Below are 14,007 nucleotides of genomic sequence, written 5' to 3'. Positions count from 1 at the left end.
CTCCTGTTTAGTTTTGCTGCAACAGGCTAACATGGCTACCCCTCTGCATCTATAAAATATGCGTGAGTGAGATAGGGAGACTAACATCTTAAAGGAGCACATAGGTGAGGGGAGCTGTGAAGAAGTTTCCCCGTTTGGCAGGCTGCCCCAAGGCCTACATACCGCACAGCCTTGAGGTAGGATTGCCAGGCAACCATCAGGAGGGTAGGGAGATGGGGATATGGAGGGGCATGTGAGTTCAGCAGTGCCTCTGACATCATTATGTTGGGTTGCCAACTCCAGGCTTGGAAATACCTGGGGATTTTGGGGGTGGCACCTAGTAGAGGGCAGGGTTTAAGGAGGGGAGGGACCTCCTCAGGGTATAATGCCATAGAGTCCACCCTTGAAAGCAGGTTGTTTTCTCCAGGGGAACTCTTCACCGTAATCTGGAGATCAGTTGTAATTCCACTGGATCTCCAGGCCCCACCTGGTGGTTGGCATCCCATGTTTACCTAGGGTTGCCAATCTCCCGGTGGTGGCTAGAGATCTCTTGGGATTACAGCTGATGACAGGGATCAGTTCCCCCTAAGGAAAATGGCTGCTTTAAAGGGTGGACTCTATGGCATTATGTCCCACTGAGGTCCCTCCCCAAACCCCATCCTTCCTACCCCCCCGCCCCAAATCTCAGGATATTTCCCAAGTAGGAGTTGGCAACCCTATGTTTATTTCATAACTTAACCAAATCTTCTTCCTCAACTTTTTCCTTGCCCTATCCCACTGTTACTTATACTTTTTGTATACATGTGGCAAACACTGGGTTGTTTCTCCACAAAGGGGAGCTTCTTGATCATCCGGCATTGGTCAGGAGACAGCCCTTTTTTCTCCAGCCCTGCTCTGATACTGGAAAGGAGCGAGGCTGGGAGAAACAACTGGCCCATCAACCCAGGACAGAAGATGGCAGAGGGTTCAGTTCCCCTCACCTGCACGCTCCTTCTGATGTTACAATCAGACACCCCCCTCCCAGATGAACAGGTATTTGTTTAAACTAGGGTTGCTAACTCCAAGCAGGGAATATCCTAGAGATTTGGGGGTGGAATTTGGGGGGTGGGGAGAACTCAGTAGGGATGCAATGGCATAGAGTCAAACATAAGAACGTAAGAAATTCCATGGATACCCCTCTCCTCCATGAACATGTCCACTCCCCTCTTAAAGCCTTCCAATTTGGCAGTCATCACCACCTCCTGGGGCAGGGAGTTCCACAATTGAACTATGCGTTGTGTGAAGAAATACTTCCTTTTATCTGTTTTGGATCTCCCACCCTCCAGCTTCAGCAGATGACCTCGCATTCTAGTATCATGAGAGAGGGAGAAAAGGAGAGTCCACCCTCCAAAGTGGCCGTTTTCTCCAGGGGAAGTGATCTCTGTAGGCTGCAGATCAGTTGTCATTCCAGGAGAGCTCCAGGCCCCACCTGGAGGTTGGAAACCGTAGTTTAAACAAATGGGGCTGCCGCTGCCACCCCCGTTCAGTTTGTCAATCTGTTCGCTGCATCAGCCGTGAGAAATGTCGATAGTCTTATTAAGTTACACTTAACTAAGCTACTGAAATCAATAACAATATGGAGGGGTGGCTCCCCCAAGTTTGGTATTCATGGCAAAGTTATCCTTAAAAAAAAAAAAGAAACTTAAATTTCCTCTGATTCCATCCAGTGCTGTCAAGATCATTTCACGAGTGCTGTGAAATAATCAAATCGTCTTGATGAAAGAAGCATTTGCAGTGAAGATACTTACTGCCTTATTTAGGGGCCTTTTGCTCTTAAAATTTCAAGTGTAGTTGATGCCATAAGTAAAATTTACACTCAACAAAAGGGTACGGCACTGTTAAGAGTAATGAAATTGATGTTTCAGTGGCTCTAAACATGCAGCAAAAATTGCCCTAAGCAGAATCTTTATAGAGAGATCATGATTTTTATTATGGGACATCTGGAAAATTGAGTTTAATGCTCAAATAAGAGAGCTTTGAACTATGGGCTTTGTAATCAATTGCGCTTGGAGCCATTGAAATATTGAAGACGTACTAGATAAAATATTATCTTGCTTGGCTTGCTCTTTTGGTGGGTTGTTATGGGAAAATGACAGTCTTCTTTCTTTCACATGATCCCTTCCCCCCTGTTAGGGTTGCCAACCTCCAGGTGCTAGCTGGAGTTCTCCTGCTATTTCAACTGATCTCCAGCCGATAGAGATCAGTTCCCCTGGAGAAAATGGCCGCTTTAGCCATTGGACTGTATGGCATTGAAGTCCCTCCCCAAACCCTGCCCTCCTCAGGCTCCACCCTAAAACCCTCCCGCCGGTGGCAAAGAGGGACCTGGCAACCCTACCCCCTGTCCCTGCTTATTATGTTTTTTTTTGGGAGGGGGAGACCCTTCCTTAGAGTCCTGTCAGAAATCGATTAGAATATTAACCAGATGGATCACAACGCTGTGGTGCCGTCCATGCCATGGACATCAAGGCATGTGCATAAACTGAATTTTTATTAGGATTTTGGAAATTACGCAAAGCGCACCTGTTCTGCCAGGCATTTGGAAGCTGAACTTTCATTTTGCTGATTTTGTGCTGATATATTCCTTGGTGCATTATGGATTGTTTTGAGACTTTATTAACGCTCTCATTGTTTGCGTTTTTGTTAGCTGCAGCACATTGATAGATATCTCGAGTATTGTGCTTTGCACCATTGGCAGGGAGAAGCAATTATGAAGCCACCTTTACTTATGAAAGAAGACGATATACCTGGTTTGGGGGCAGGCTTCCTATATATGTGATTGTCAATGCTGCTGGTTGTGAACTGCAACATTTTTATTCTGTTAAAAATAATTTATCTTCTTGAATAAACACCGAACATTTTAAAAATGTAAAAGAAAGTCCTCTGGATTATTGATATTATTTATCAAATCAATGTTATGAGTTGATAAAGAGAAAGATTATGTGCAAATGGCACAGATTCGATGCTGAGTGTGGTTGCTGCATCTTGCCTACTATGGAGGAGGTTGTTGTCTCCTCCACGGTGTGCCAAAACCACAGCTGCTTGAAGAAGAAGAAGAAGAAGGGTTGTTTTTTATATGCTGACTTTCTCTACCACTTAAGGAAGAATCAAACCGGCTTACGATCACCTTCCTTTCCCCTCCCCACAACAGACACCCTGTGAAGTAGGTGGGGTAGAAAGAGCTCTAAGGTCACCCAGCTGGCTTCATGTGTAGGAACGGGAAAACGAATCCAGTTCACCAGATTAGCCTCCACCACTCATGTGGAGGAGTGGGGCATCAAACCCGGTTCTCCAGGTCATAATGCACCACTCCAAACCACCGCTGTTAACCATTACACCACTCTGGCTCTCATTTGTGAGAAATGGTTCCAAGATGTTTCCCTATGTTGTGAGTAACAGTTGGGATGGATGGGATTCCTGATAGATACCAATGGAGTCTTGGCAATTACCCTACAGCAAATGTGGCACAAATTGGGCTTAAATTAGAAATGTATAAAAATGCCCTTTGGGGGTTTCTTTTTTTCCCTCCTGTATATCATCATTATGATTCTTACTCTTATTTTTTGTTGTTCTTCCCAATTTGCTTGTTTCTTTTAATGGCATTTTTGGACCTTTTTTTTTAAAAGAACATTTCTGCATTATAGGCGACTTGTTCCAAAATAATGCAGAAGGACCTAGATAGCCCAAGCTTGTTAGAGAGAAGCTAAGCAGGGCCAGCCCTGGTTAATACTTGGATGGGAGACCGCCAAGGAAGTCCAGGGTTGTTACAGAGAGGCAGGCAAGGGCAAACCACCTCTGAACATCTCTTGCCTTGATAACCCTGTGGAGTCACCATGAGTCAGCTGTGACTTGATGGCACTTTCTACCACCAATGTTGGAAGATGTTCACAGGAGGGATTTCTGTGATGGAACGGTGGGAGAGTCATTAACACCCTTAGCACAAATTAAACCCACATGCACAGTACTTCTGGGAATCAGTCACAAATATGGGAGACAAATAAGCACGCTCTAAGTTTTGTAACTGATAAACCTTCTTCCATTCAAAGACATTTATTTGCTTCCCTGCAGCAGAGGGACAGGACGACATATATGCGTATTCCAATTCGCATCACTGTGTTCCAATTTAAATAAAATGTAGCTGGGCCTTTTTTTGTCACTTTGAAAACAAAGAAAATTCACGTCACCTATTAAACTAAACATCAGTAAGGTGATGCTGTCTGATGCAAGGACGATTCCCCACTCTCAGAGGATTGGGTTTGGATGCATCCTTGTTACTTGTTCTTGTTAAAAAATTTTAAAAATTAGAGTTACTCCTGCCGGCTGAGCTGCTGCTTTCTTTTCGCACAATGAACTCGTATTTGGATACCAATCCATCTCATATTTGGATACCAATCCATCTGTTTCTGCAGTTCTATAACGCTGTTTCTGTAGTTCTAGAACTCTGTTGCTGCAGATCTATAATGCTATAACGCTGCAGTACTTTGGTTTATGACAATGGTAACATGGGGAAGGAGGGCAGCATGGTATAACCCAATCTTGTCAGATCTTGGAAGCTAAATAGGGTCAGTGCTTGGATGAGAGACCACCAAGGAAGACTCTGCAGAGGAGGACAATGGCAAACCACCTCTGCTTCTCACTGGCCTTCAGAGCCCCTTGCTGGGGTTGCCATAAGTCAATTGTGACTTGATGGCACACGGACAGGAAATTATAATCTGAGCATAATTGAGAAGGATATTTAATTTTTTCTTGGTGCCTTTTCACAGAGGGCAGATTGGAGGTCTTTCAGCAGAACAAGCTCCTCTCATCCATTCCTGTGTGGACAGCGTTTGGCGAGCTGGCTATTTTATACAACTGCACAAGGACAGCCTCCGTGAAAGGTGTGTATGACAACTGAAACCTTGCAAAAGTCAGCAGAACTTTTAAGACTACTGTGGGGAGGGGATCACTGTCTTCACTGGAGCTGCTCTTCACTGAAGGCTGAGATGGTATGATGGCCACCTTCAAGTACTTGAAGGGCTGGCATATAGAGGAGGGTGCCGAGTTGTTTTCTGTTGTCCCAGAAGGTTGGACCAGAACCAACAGGTTGAAATTAAATCAAAAGAGTTTCCGTCTAGATATCAGGAAGAACTTTCTGACAGTTAGATCTGTTCCTGAGTGGAACAGGCTTCCTCAGGCGGTGGTGGGCTCTCCTTCCTTGGAGGTTTTTAAGCAGAGGCTGGATGGCCATCTGTCAGCAATGCTGGTTCTATGACCTTAGGCAGATCATGAGAGGAGAGCAGGAAGGGTTGCATCAGTGTTTAGGTCTCATGGTCCTTTCTTACAATGCCCACACTAATGCTGTTCACTACTTTGGGGTCAGGAAGCAATTTTCCTCCAGGCTAGATTGGCCAGGGATCCTGGAGGGTTTTTTTTACCATCTTCTGGGCATGGAGTAGAGGTCACTGGGGGTGTGCGGAGGGAGAGATAGTTGTGAATTTCCTGCATTGTGCAGGGGGTTGGACTAGATGACCCTGGTGGTCCCTTCCGACTGTATGGTTCTATGATTCTTTGACCTTGGAGTACAGAGGGAAGGGGAGAGCTCCAACTGCAGGCTTCTCAGGGGCAGCCTTCGGAACAGATGGGCCAGGGGCATCTACCTTGCAGGGGTCTTCCCGAGTTCCCTGCTGTTCCCCAGGCCATGTTTCTGGCACCTCCTCTGAGGCGTCTGAGTCAGAGTCCAGAGTCAGAGGGAGTTCTGAACGCCAGTCAGATGCCATATTCACATTCAGAAAGGCAGAACGGAATGACGCCTGCTATTCTCATGCGAGAGGCAATACCATGCAGATTAGTTCATCTGCAGTCACCACTTTCTTCTTTTTTTCCTCCTCACTCACACTGAACGCTTCTGGCTTTTCATCTAGTTATAGCTCCCAGTCAGGTCTAAGCAGTTTTTGGTGCATATTAATTTGCAGCCTTTCTGGATGCTTAATACCCTCAACACAACTCAAAGGTTGTCAGTTTCCAGCAAGTTCAGAGATTTACTTCTGTGTAAACAGGCTCCCAGGATGGCAGCTCTTCACAAGCACATGCAGCACTAAATACGTCTGCCTCGGAGGGTGGCCCTAGATTTTACAAGAGGTGGGAGGGACCATGGCTCAGTGGTAGAGCATCAGTTTTGAAGCAGAAGGTCCCTGGTTCAGTCCCTGGCATCTCCAGTAAAAAAAGGTTTAAGTAGTAACTAGGGTTGCCAGCTCTGGGTTGGGAAATACCTGGAGATTTTTGGGGTGGAGCTTGAGGGCAGGGTTTGGAGCAGCGAATGACTTCAATGCCATTGAGTCCAATAGCCAAAGCAGCCATTTTCACCAGTGGAACTGATCTCTATCAGCTGGAGATCAGTTGTAATAGCAGGAGATACTCCAGCTACTACCTGGAGGTTGGCAACCCTAGTAGTAAATGATAGGAAAGGGCCCCTAGCAGAGACCCTGGAGAGCTACTTCCTATCAGACAATACTGTATGAGTGACTAGTGGTCTGTCTCAGGGTAACATGGCTTCATGTAGATGTGTAAGTGATTGTATTTTGTATATATTAGGAAGAATTTTCCAACAGTTAGAGTGGTTCCTCAGTGGAACAGGCTTCCTCAGGAGGTGGTGAGCTCTCCTTCCCTGGAGGTTTTTCAGCAGAGGCTAGATGGCCATCTGTCAGCAATGCTGATTCTGTGACCTTAGGCAGAGGATGAGAGGGGAGGGCATCTTGGCCATCTTCTGGTCACTGTGTGTGTGTGTGTGTGGGGGAGGTAGTTGTGAATTTCCTGCATTGTGCAGGGGGTTGGACTAGATGACCCTGGTAGTCCCTTCAAACTCTATGCTTCTACGAACCAGCACCAAATATAAAAAGCATGTAAAATCTTGAGCAAGGTGCGAAGCTGGAAGCCACACTTGAAGCGGCATTTCCTACTGTAAAAGAAGCTGATACAGAATCCTAGTGTGAGCGCATCCTTGTAGAACCTCTAGCGAACATGTTTAGCTGACTGGATTTTTATTGGGTGTATCTGGAAGGCTGTCGAGTGCTATAAAACTCTCTGCCTTTTAAAAATGTTCTCGCTTCTTTTCTCCTAAAGCTGTCACCAGCGTGAAAACATGGGCGTTAGACAGAGAAGTTTTCCAGAATATCATGAGGAGGACAGCCCAAACAAGGCACGAACAATACAGAAACTTCCTTAGAAGGTAAAGGCGCCGTATACTTTAATGACATCTTAGCATGGCAAATAATGCTTAGGATGCATCTGCAAGCTCACGGGTGGTATCAGTTTGTCGTTTTGCGGAGATCCAAGATAACCAATTGATTGCTAATTGCATTGGGCTAGAGTGGTGTTTATCTTCCCATTTAATTTAGATGCTTTCTTACATAGTTCTCTGAGTTCAGTTTGCAGTGCATCAATCATGGCAAAATCTTTAAAAGCAAAGGGCAGAAGATTAAGAGCCATACATGAAAAAGTTCATTAAAATCGTAATACGGTTATATCAGTTGAACGGCAGACGTTTCTCATCATCTTATTCTTCAGTTTTCCAGCTGCTTTAGCAAATAATGTTGTTCCACCAGCTACACACACAAAAATTAAACCTGCATTTTCTGGGTGGTTGATGAAGTTGGGTCGTTTGCTGATAAATTCTCATGATCACTCTCTCGGGTCTTAACATAACGGACGGTAATGAAGACAAAGCACCATATGTGCAGTTCTGTCACGACCATGTTCATTTTTGGTATATCCGTATACTTCCCATCTGATTACATCAAAAGCGTTGGGTTGGATCCAACGAACCGTGAACGGAGTGAGTTCACGAAACACATCTCTCTCTCGTCCCTCCTACAGCTTTTTGAAAAGCTGGCCCTGAGGTTTAGGGTACCCGCTGGAAACCGAGGAGGGCATGGCATGGCAAGGGCTGATCAGCCATTGGACTTCCTGGGGAAATCCCGGAGGGCAGCCAGCAGCCACGAGTGAGCTGAGCCAAGCTTGGCATGCAGAAGGTCCCAGGTTCAGTCACCAGCATCTCCACTTAAAGGGACTAGGCAAGTAGGTGATGTGAAAGACCCCTGCCTGAGACCCTGGAGAGCCGCTGTGTCGTATTCAGGCAGGAGTGTAGCGTGCAGGCAGTAACCAGGCCCAAGGCTTGGCCTCTGGTTTCAACAACAGCAATGGGAGTACTGCGTTGACCAGAGCCTGACGCAGGCTTTTCTCTTCCCGTGGACCGGGCTAGACCAAGGTAATTAGCAGGTAAAGGAGTAGAGGCACTTACCAGTCCAATCTCCTTGTCTCTCAGATCAGGCATCAGCTTGCACGCCGGGGTTGACTGGGATGACTTCGGTTGCTGGAGCTTCTTTCAGTCAGTGGCCTTCAACATGTGTTGAACCCACAAGAGCTATGGCTATCTGCCTGGCCTTTTATCAGCCTTGCGGTTCCAGCATTTTCCACTCCTCCCTGATTAGGCTTGATTGTCTTTGCTCTATCTCTCAAGGCCCACCTGGCCTTTTGCCTTCGTTCCCTTAATTGAAGCCGGGCCTTGATTCTCTGCTTCTCAGCCGGCTTGGGAGAACTTGCAGGCGAGGAGTCCTGCTCTTCTTGCTGTTCTGTTTGCTGCCAGAATGAGCAGCCCTCATCCCCTGCCATGGGCCTTGGTGGCTCTGATGCCCGTTCCTGCTGTTCCAGTGCAGTCATTGGAGGAACGGGCCCAGGTTCCCACTCCTCCTCTTCCTCAGAGGAGGAGGGCAGCTCAGGTTGGCTTACGACACGCTGCCAGTCTGAGTAGACAATACTGACTTAGATGGACCAAGGGTCTGATTCAGAATAAGGCAGCTTCATGTGACCAGTGGGAGAGCCTAAACCCATTGTCGTTGTCATCACTTGGGCCCAGACTTGAGCTGAGCAGAACCGACGGTATGGCCGGCACTGTAGGGGCTGCTGACCCCAGATGGGTGCAGGGCTGAGCTAATGTCCCACTCTGCCCCCCGCAGGAAGAAGGAAAAATTGGCAGTCCCCTCCCCACAACTCTTGCACATGCTTCTATTCCTTTTGCAAGCAGTGCAACGTTTTTTAACAGTCTTCGTAACTAGACTCCCCCAGAAATTAACAATAGCTAGTGTGGAACGCATGAGGGTTCCAGGGTACAGTCAAGGTGAATCTGGAGGAGGAGGAAGAGGAGGAGGAGCGGAAGGGGGAGGGGGAGAGTTGGTTTTTATATGCTGACTTTCTCTACCACTTAAGGAAGGCTCAAACCGGCTTACAATCACCTTCTCTTCCCCTCCCCACAACAGACACCTTGTGAGGTAGGTGGGGCTGAGAGAGAGTGACTTGCCCAACTGGCTTCATGTGGAGGAGTGGGGAATCAAACCCAGTTCTCCAGATCAGAGTCCACCGCTCCAAACCACCGCTCTTAACCACTACATCAAGCTGGCTAGTTGGCCATATGACAGCAAGGCTGATTCTGTGACCTTAAGGAGATCATGAGAGGGTGGGCAGGAAGGGATGGTAAGAGTTGCTTGACAGTGGAATCAGCTACCTAGGGAGGTGGTGAGCTCCCCCTCACTGGCAGTCTTTAAGCAGAGGCTGGACAAACACTCATCAGGGATGCTCTAGGCTAATCCTGTGTTAAGCAGGGGGTTGGACTAGATGGCCCGTATGGACCCTTTCAGCTTTGTGGTTCTACCATTCTGTGGGTCAGTGCTCGGCTCTCGTGGCCCTTTTTTACATGTACAGGGTAATGTCGATCTTCACTTTGGGGTGACGAAGGAATTTTCCTTTTAGCCAGATTGGCCCAGGCATCCTGGAGGGTGTAGTGGTTAAGAACAGTGTTTTGGAGCAGTGGGCTCTAATCTGGGGAACTGGGTTTGATTCCCCACTCCTCCACATGAGCGGAGGAGGCTAATCTGGGGAATCGGGTTGGTTTCCCCACTCCTACACACGAAGCCAGCTGGGTGACCTTGGGCTAGTCACAGCTCTCTTAGAGCTCTCTCAGCCCAACCTACCTCACAAGGTGTCTGTTGTTGGGAGGAGAAAAGAAGGTTATTGTAAGTCGGTTTGATTCTCGCTTAAGTGGTAGAGAAAGTCGGCGTATAAAAAAACAACTGTTCTCTCTCCTCTTCTTTTTTGTGCCTTCCTCTGGGCACAGAGCAGGGATCACTGGAGTAGTGGGGGAGGGAAGGTAGTTGTGAATTTCCTTTGTTAGGCTGGGGGTTGGACTAGATGACCCTTGAGATCCCTTCCAGTTCGATGTTTCTGTGTTTCTAAATCACAGAGCAATCTTAGTGAAGCTAAACAGGAGTGGATAGGAGACCGCAGGGTTGTCCAGTGCATGCTGCCTTATGTTTCCCAATGGAAAAAGGGCAGGCTGGAAAATAAATAAATGACTTGCCATCCTCCTCACTGCAGCTGGGTGTTTCTTCCAGCACCCAAATGTCTAAAACTTTGCACCTGTCCTGCCTTAGCTCAATTAATTGACCGTCTCCTTGTGTGAGCCTTTTTTTTAAGTTTGTAACTGAAAGCTACCTGTGGCTTTAGCAATAGCCCCTTAATGATTCCCTGATTACGGCTCAAGCATGTGCCAGGCTGTCTTGTACTTGCGTTGACCTCGATTGTAGGTCTATATTTAGTTAAATAAAAAAAGAACAACACAAGCACCGTGATGGAAACAGCAGTAGAAACTGAGGGGAAAATACATTTCCAGATGAGCTGGTTTTTCGTCTGGCAGCTCTGCCCTTTTCCTCTTAATCGTGCCCATTTAGCCATGCCCTGTTTGCCCTCTTATCTTTGCCTCTGCAAAGAAACAGGCTACCTAAATCAAGGAGAAAATATTGTGTTTCTGCAACTTTCGTAGTTCCAAGCCTTGCTCAAATGACAGAGAAATTTGTGCCCAGACACATAGGGCAGGGGTGTCAAACAAGTCCTATGAGACCAAGTCCTATGAGGAAAGGTTGAAGGAGCTGGGTATGTTTAGCCTGAAGAGGAGAAGACTGAGAGGTGATATAATAACCATCTTCAAGTACTTGAAAGGCTGTCGTATAGAGGATGGTGCTGAGTTGTTTTCTGTTGCCCCAGAAGGTCGGACCAGAACCAATGGCTTAAATCAAAAGAGTTTCCGTCTAAACATTAGGAAGAACTTTCTAACAGGTAAAGCGGTTCCTCGGGGAACAGGCTTCCTCGGGAGGGGGTAAGCGCTCCTTCCCTGGAGGTTTTTAAGAAGAGGCTAGATGGCCATCTGTCAGCAAATCTGATTCTATGACCTTAGGCAGATCATGAGAGAGAAGACATCTTGGCCATCTTCTGGGCATGGAGTAGGGGTCACGGTGTGTGTGTGTGGGGGAGGTAGTTGTGAATTTGCTGCATTGTGCAGGGGGTTGGACTAGATGGCCCTGGTGGTCCCTTCCAATTCTGTGATTCAAACATAAGGCCCATGGGCTGGATCCGGCCCCTTGAGGCCTCTTACCTGGCCCACAAGCCACTTTCGATCTGGGGTGGCGAGGCATTGCTCGGCCCCCACCAAGTGACATTTATGTCATATCCGGCCCTCGTAACAAATGAGTTGGAAGCCCCTGACATAGGATTTTGGGGAGGGGAAAGCTTATGTTTGTTTATGGCTATACTGCCAGAGTAGGGAGTCAGCTGAACAGCTGGTAGGCTTTGCCTGACTGCCGGTTGAAAGGATGTCAAGGATCCATTCATATTTATTGGCGATTTCCCTGGCTCAGCATCCTTTATGATCGTGGTGAGAAGCAATAACAACGTAATGTAATAATCCAATGCGTAACTAAGGTGCCCCATAAAGTAGCTGAAAAGCTTAATGCAAGTGGAACTAAATGCATCTGACTTTGTTTCTTTTTAAGTGTGTCTCTGCTGAAGAATCTGCCTGAAGATAAGCTGACCAAGATCATTGACTGCTTGGAAGTGGTAAGTGGTTTTCAGAACCGGCTGTACGGTTATCCAAAAGAGCTTTCTTTGATCCTATTTGAATATTTTGGGCAAAGTCTCTTCATTTCCAGTTCACTACATTGCTGCATTGGTCAGGCCGCACCTGGAGTACTGTGTGCACTTCTGGAGACCTCGCTTCAAAAAGGATGTGGGCAGAATGGAGCGGGTGCAGAGGAGAGCGAGGAGGAGGATCAGGGGCCTGGAGACCAAGCCCTACAAGGAAAGGCTGAGGGAGTTGGGAATGTTTAGGCTGGAAAAGAGGAGGTTGAGGGGGGACATGATTGCTCTCTTTAAGGATTTGAAGGGCTGTCTCTTAGAGGAGGGCAGGTTAGCTGTTCCTCTTGGCAGCAGAGGATAGGACTTGCAATAATGGGTTTAAATTGCGGGTGGAAAGGTACCAGCTGGATATTAGGAAAAATTTTTTTACAGTAAGAGTTGTTTGACAGTGGAATCAGCTACCCAGGGAGATGGGTGAGGCTCCCCCTCACTGGCAGTCTCTAAGCAGAGGCTGGACAAGCACTCATCAGGGATGGTCTAGGCCAGTGATGGTGAACCTTTTAGAGACCGAGTGCCCAAACTGCAACCCAAAACCCACTTATTTATCGCAAAGTGCCAACACGGCAATTTAACCTGAATACTGAGGTTTTAGTTTAGAAAAAACAACACATACATTAACATCTTTTGCCTTAAAAGAAAAACACAATAACAGAGCTTTCAATGATGCAAACTTTTACCTTTCAATAAAAAGTTGTTTGTATTTGGCATGCTTTTGAACAATTAATGTTTGTTCAAAGCCCCTAAGCTGGGCGGTGGGCAGTCCAGGGAAGGGGGGGGCTTTGAACTGCTCCGCAGCGCTGAGCAGTTCAAAGCCCCCACCGCCCAGCTGGGTGGCGGGGAGTCCAGGGAAGGCAGACGCGACGGCTGCTCAACTTACCCGTGCGTGCCCACATAGGTTCGCCAACACGGCTCTAGGCTGATCCTGCATTAAGCAGGGGGGTTGGACTAGATGACCTGTATGGCCCCTTCCAACTCTATGATTCTATGTTTCTATGACAATAGCTGGGATGCAGTGGTAATTTCTGCTGATGGAAGCTTTCCTTCAGTGGACTGCAAATTCTCCACCTCCCCTTCCCTGCAGTGGCTTAGAATGCCCCCAGAAATACTACTACTGGGATACAGGGGACCCCCTTTTTCCCAGGAACGGCACCACTGGTTCCCAGCCTGTGGGTTTTCAGGCAGCTCCAAATTTCAGCCTCACAGTGGTAAATCCGGAGTCAGGTTCTTAGAGAGTGCATTGCGTGCGCCAGATTCAGCAGAACCGTTTTACGGCGCAGTCTTCCACCTGCTGTGTGTTAGGGATGTGCATTCGTTTGTCAGCTACTGAAAAAAGGAGAGGGGGAAAACCTCAGTGAAAAGGCCTCATTCGTTACTGTGACACCCCAAACAAATGGGGAACAAACCAATGACATCCATTGGTATGTGATAAGATTCATTTTTCTTCATTGTTCTGGCCTCTGGCTGTCCGGTTGGCAGAGTTCAAGGACATCAGACCTGGTTTGGATGAAATTGTTATCTAGGCTTTCTTCCTAACCCCACCCCCCACACACAATTTTAATATATTGTGTGCAGGTCTGTGTAGGAGGTTGACAGTAGACAGAAGGCTCAGGATTGCAAGAAGAGAATCTCTGTCTCTCTCAGCATTTAGACCAGCTTTCAATAGACTGTGCCTAAGGACACACTGAGAAATATCTAGGGTGCCTGATCTTTTTAAAATTATTATTAATATAATATAATATAATATAATGTGAGATGCATTGCCACGTGCAGCTTAACTGCAGGAGGGTCAAAGGAGTGATCAAAAAAATTAAGATATATTATAATGGTGCTGAGTTGTTTTCTGTTGCCCCAGAAAGTCGGACCAGAACCAACGGGTTGAAATTAAATCAAAATAGTTTCCAACATCTAGAGTGGTTCCTCAGTGGAACAGGCTTCCTGGGGAGGTGGTAAGCTCTCCTTACCTGGAGGTTTTTAAGCAGAGGCTAGATGGCCATC

At 47.0% G+C, this 14,007-nt stretch overlaps 1 protein-coding gene across 1 annotated transcript in view; it reads left to right on the top strand.

The window, feature by feature from the left end:
• Positions 1 to 14,007, top strand: part of PRKG2 (protein kinase cGMP-dependent 2) — an 81,301-nt gene that overhangs the window by 26,422 nt on the left and 40,872 nt on the right. The window contains exons 3-5 of the mRNA XM_056855434.1: positions 4,779 to 4,892; positions 7,114 to 7,219; positions 11,871 to 11,934. Coding sequence (XP_056711412.1) covers positions 4,779 to 4,892; positions 7,114 to 7,219; positions 11,871 to 11,934 — 284 coding nt within the window. The remainder of the gene's footprint in view (positions 1 to 4,778; positions 4,893 to 7,113; positions 7,220 to 11,870; positions 11,935 to 14,007) is intronic.

Source organism: Euleptes europaea, chromosome 9, assembly GCF_029931775.1.
Source record: "Euleptes europaea isolate rEulEur1 chromosome 9, rEulEur1.hap1, whole genome shotgun sequence".
Lineage (NCBI taxonomy): Eukaryota > Metazoa > Chordata > Lepidosauria > Squamata > Sphaerodactylidae > Euleptes > Euleptes europaea.
Note: the sequence above shows the minus strand (reverse complement) of the source record. Positions and strands in the feature narration are given on the sequence as shown.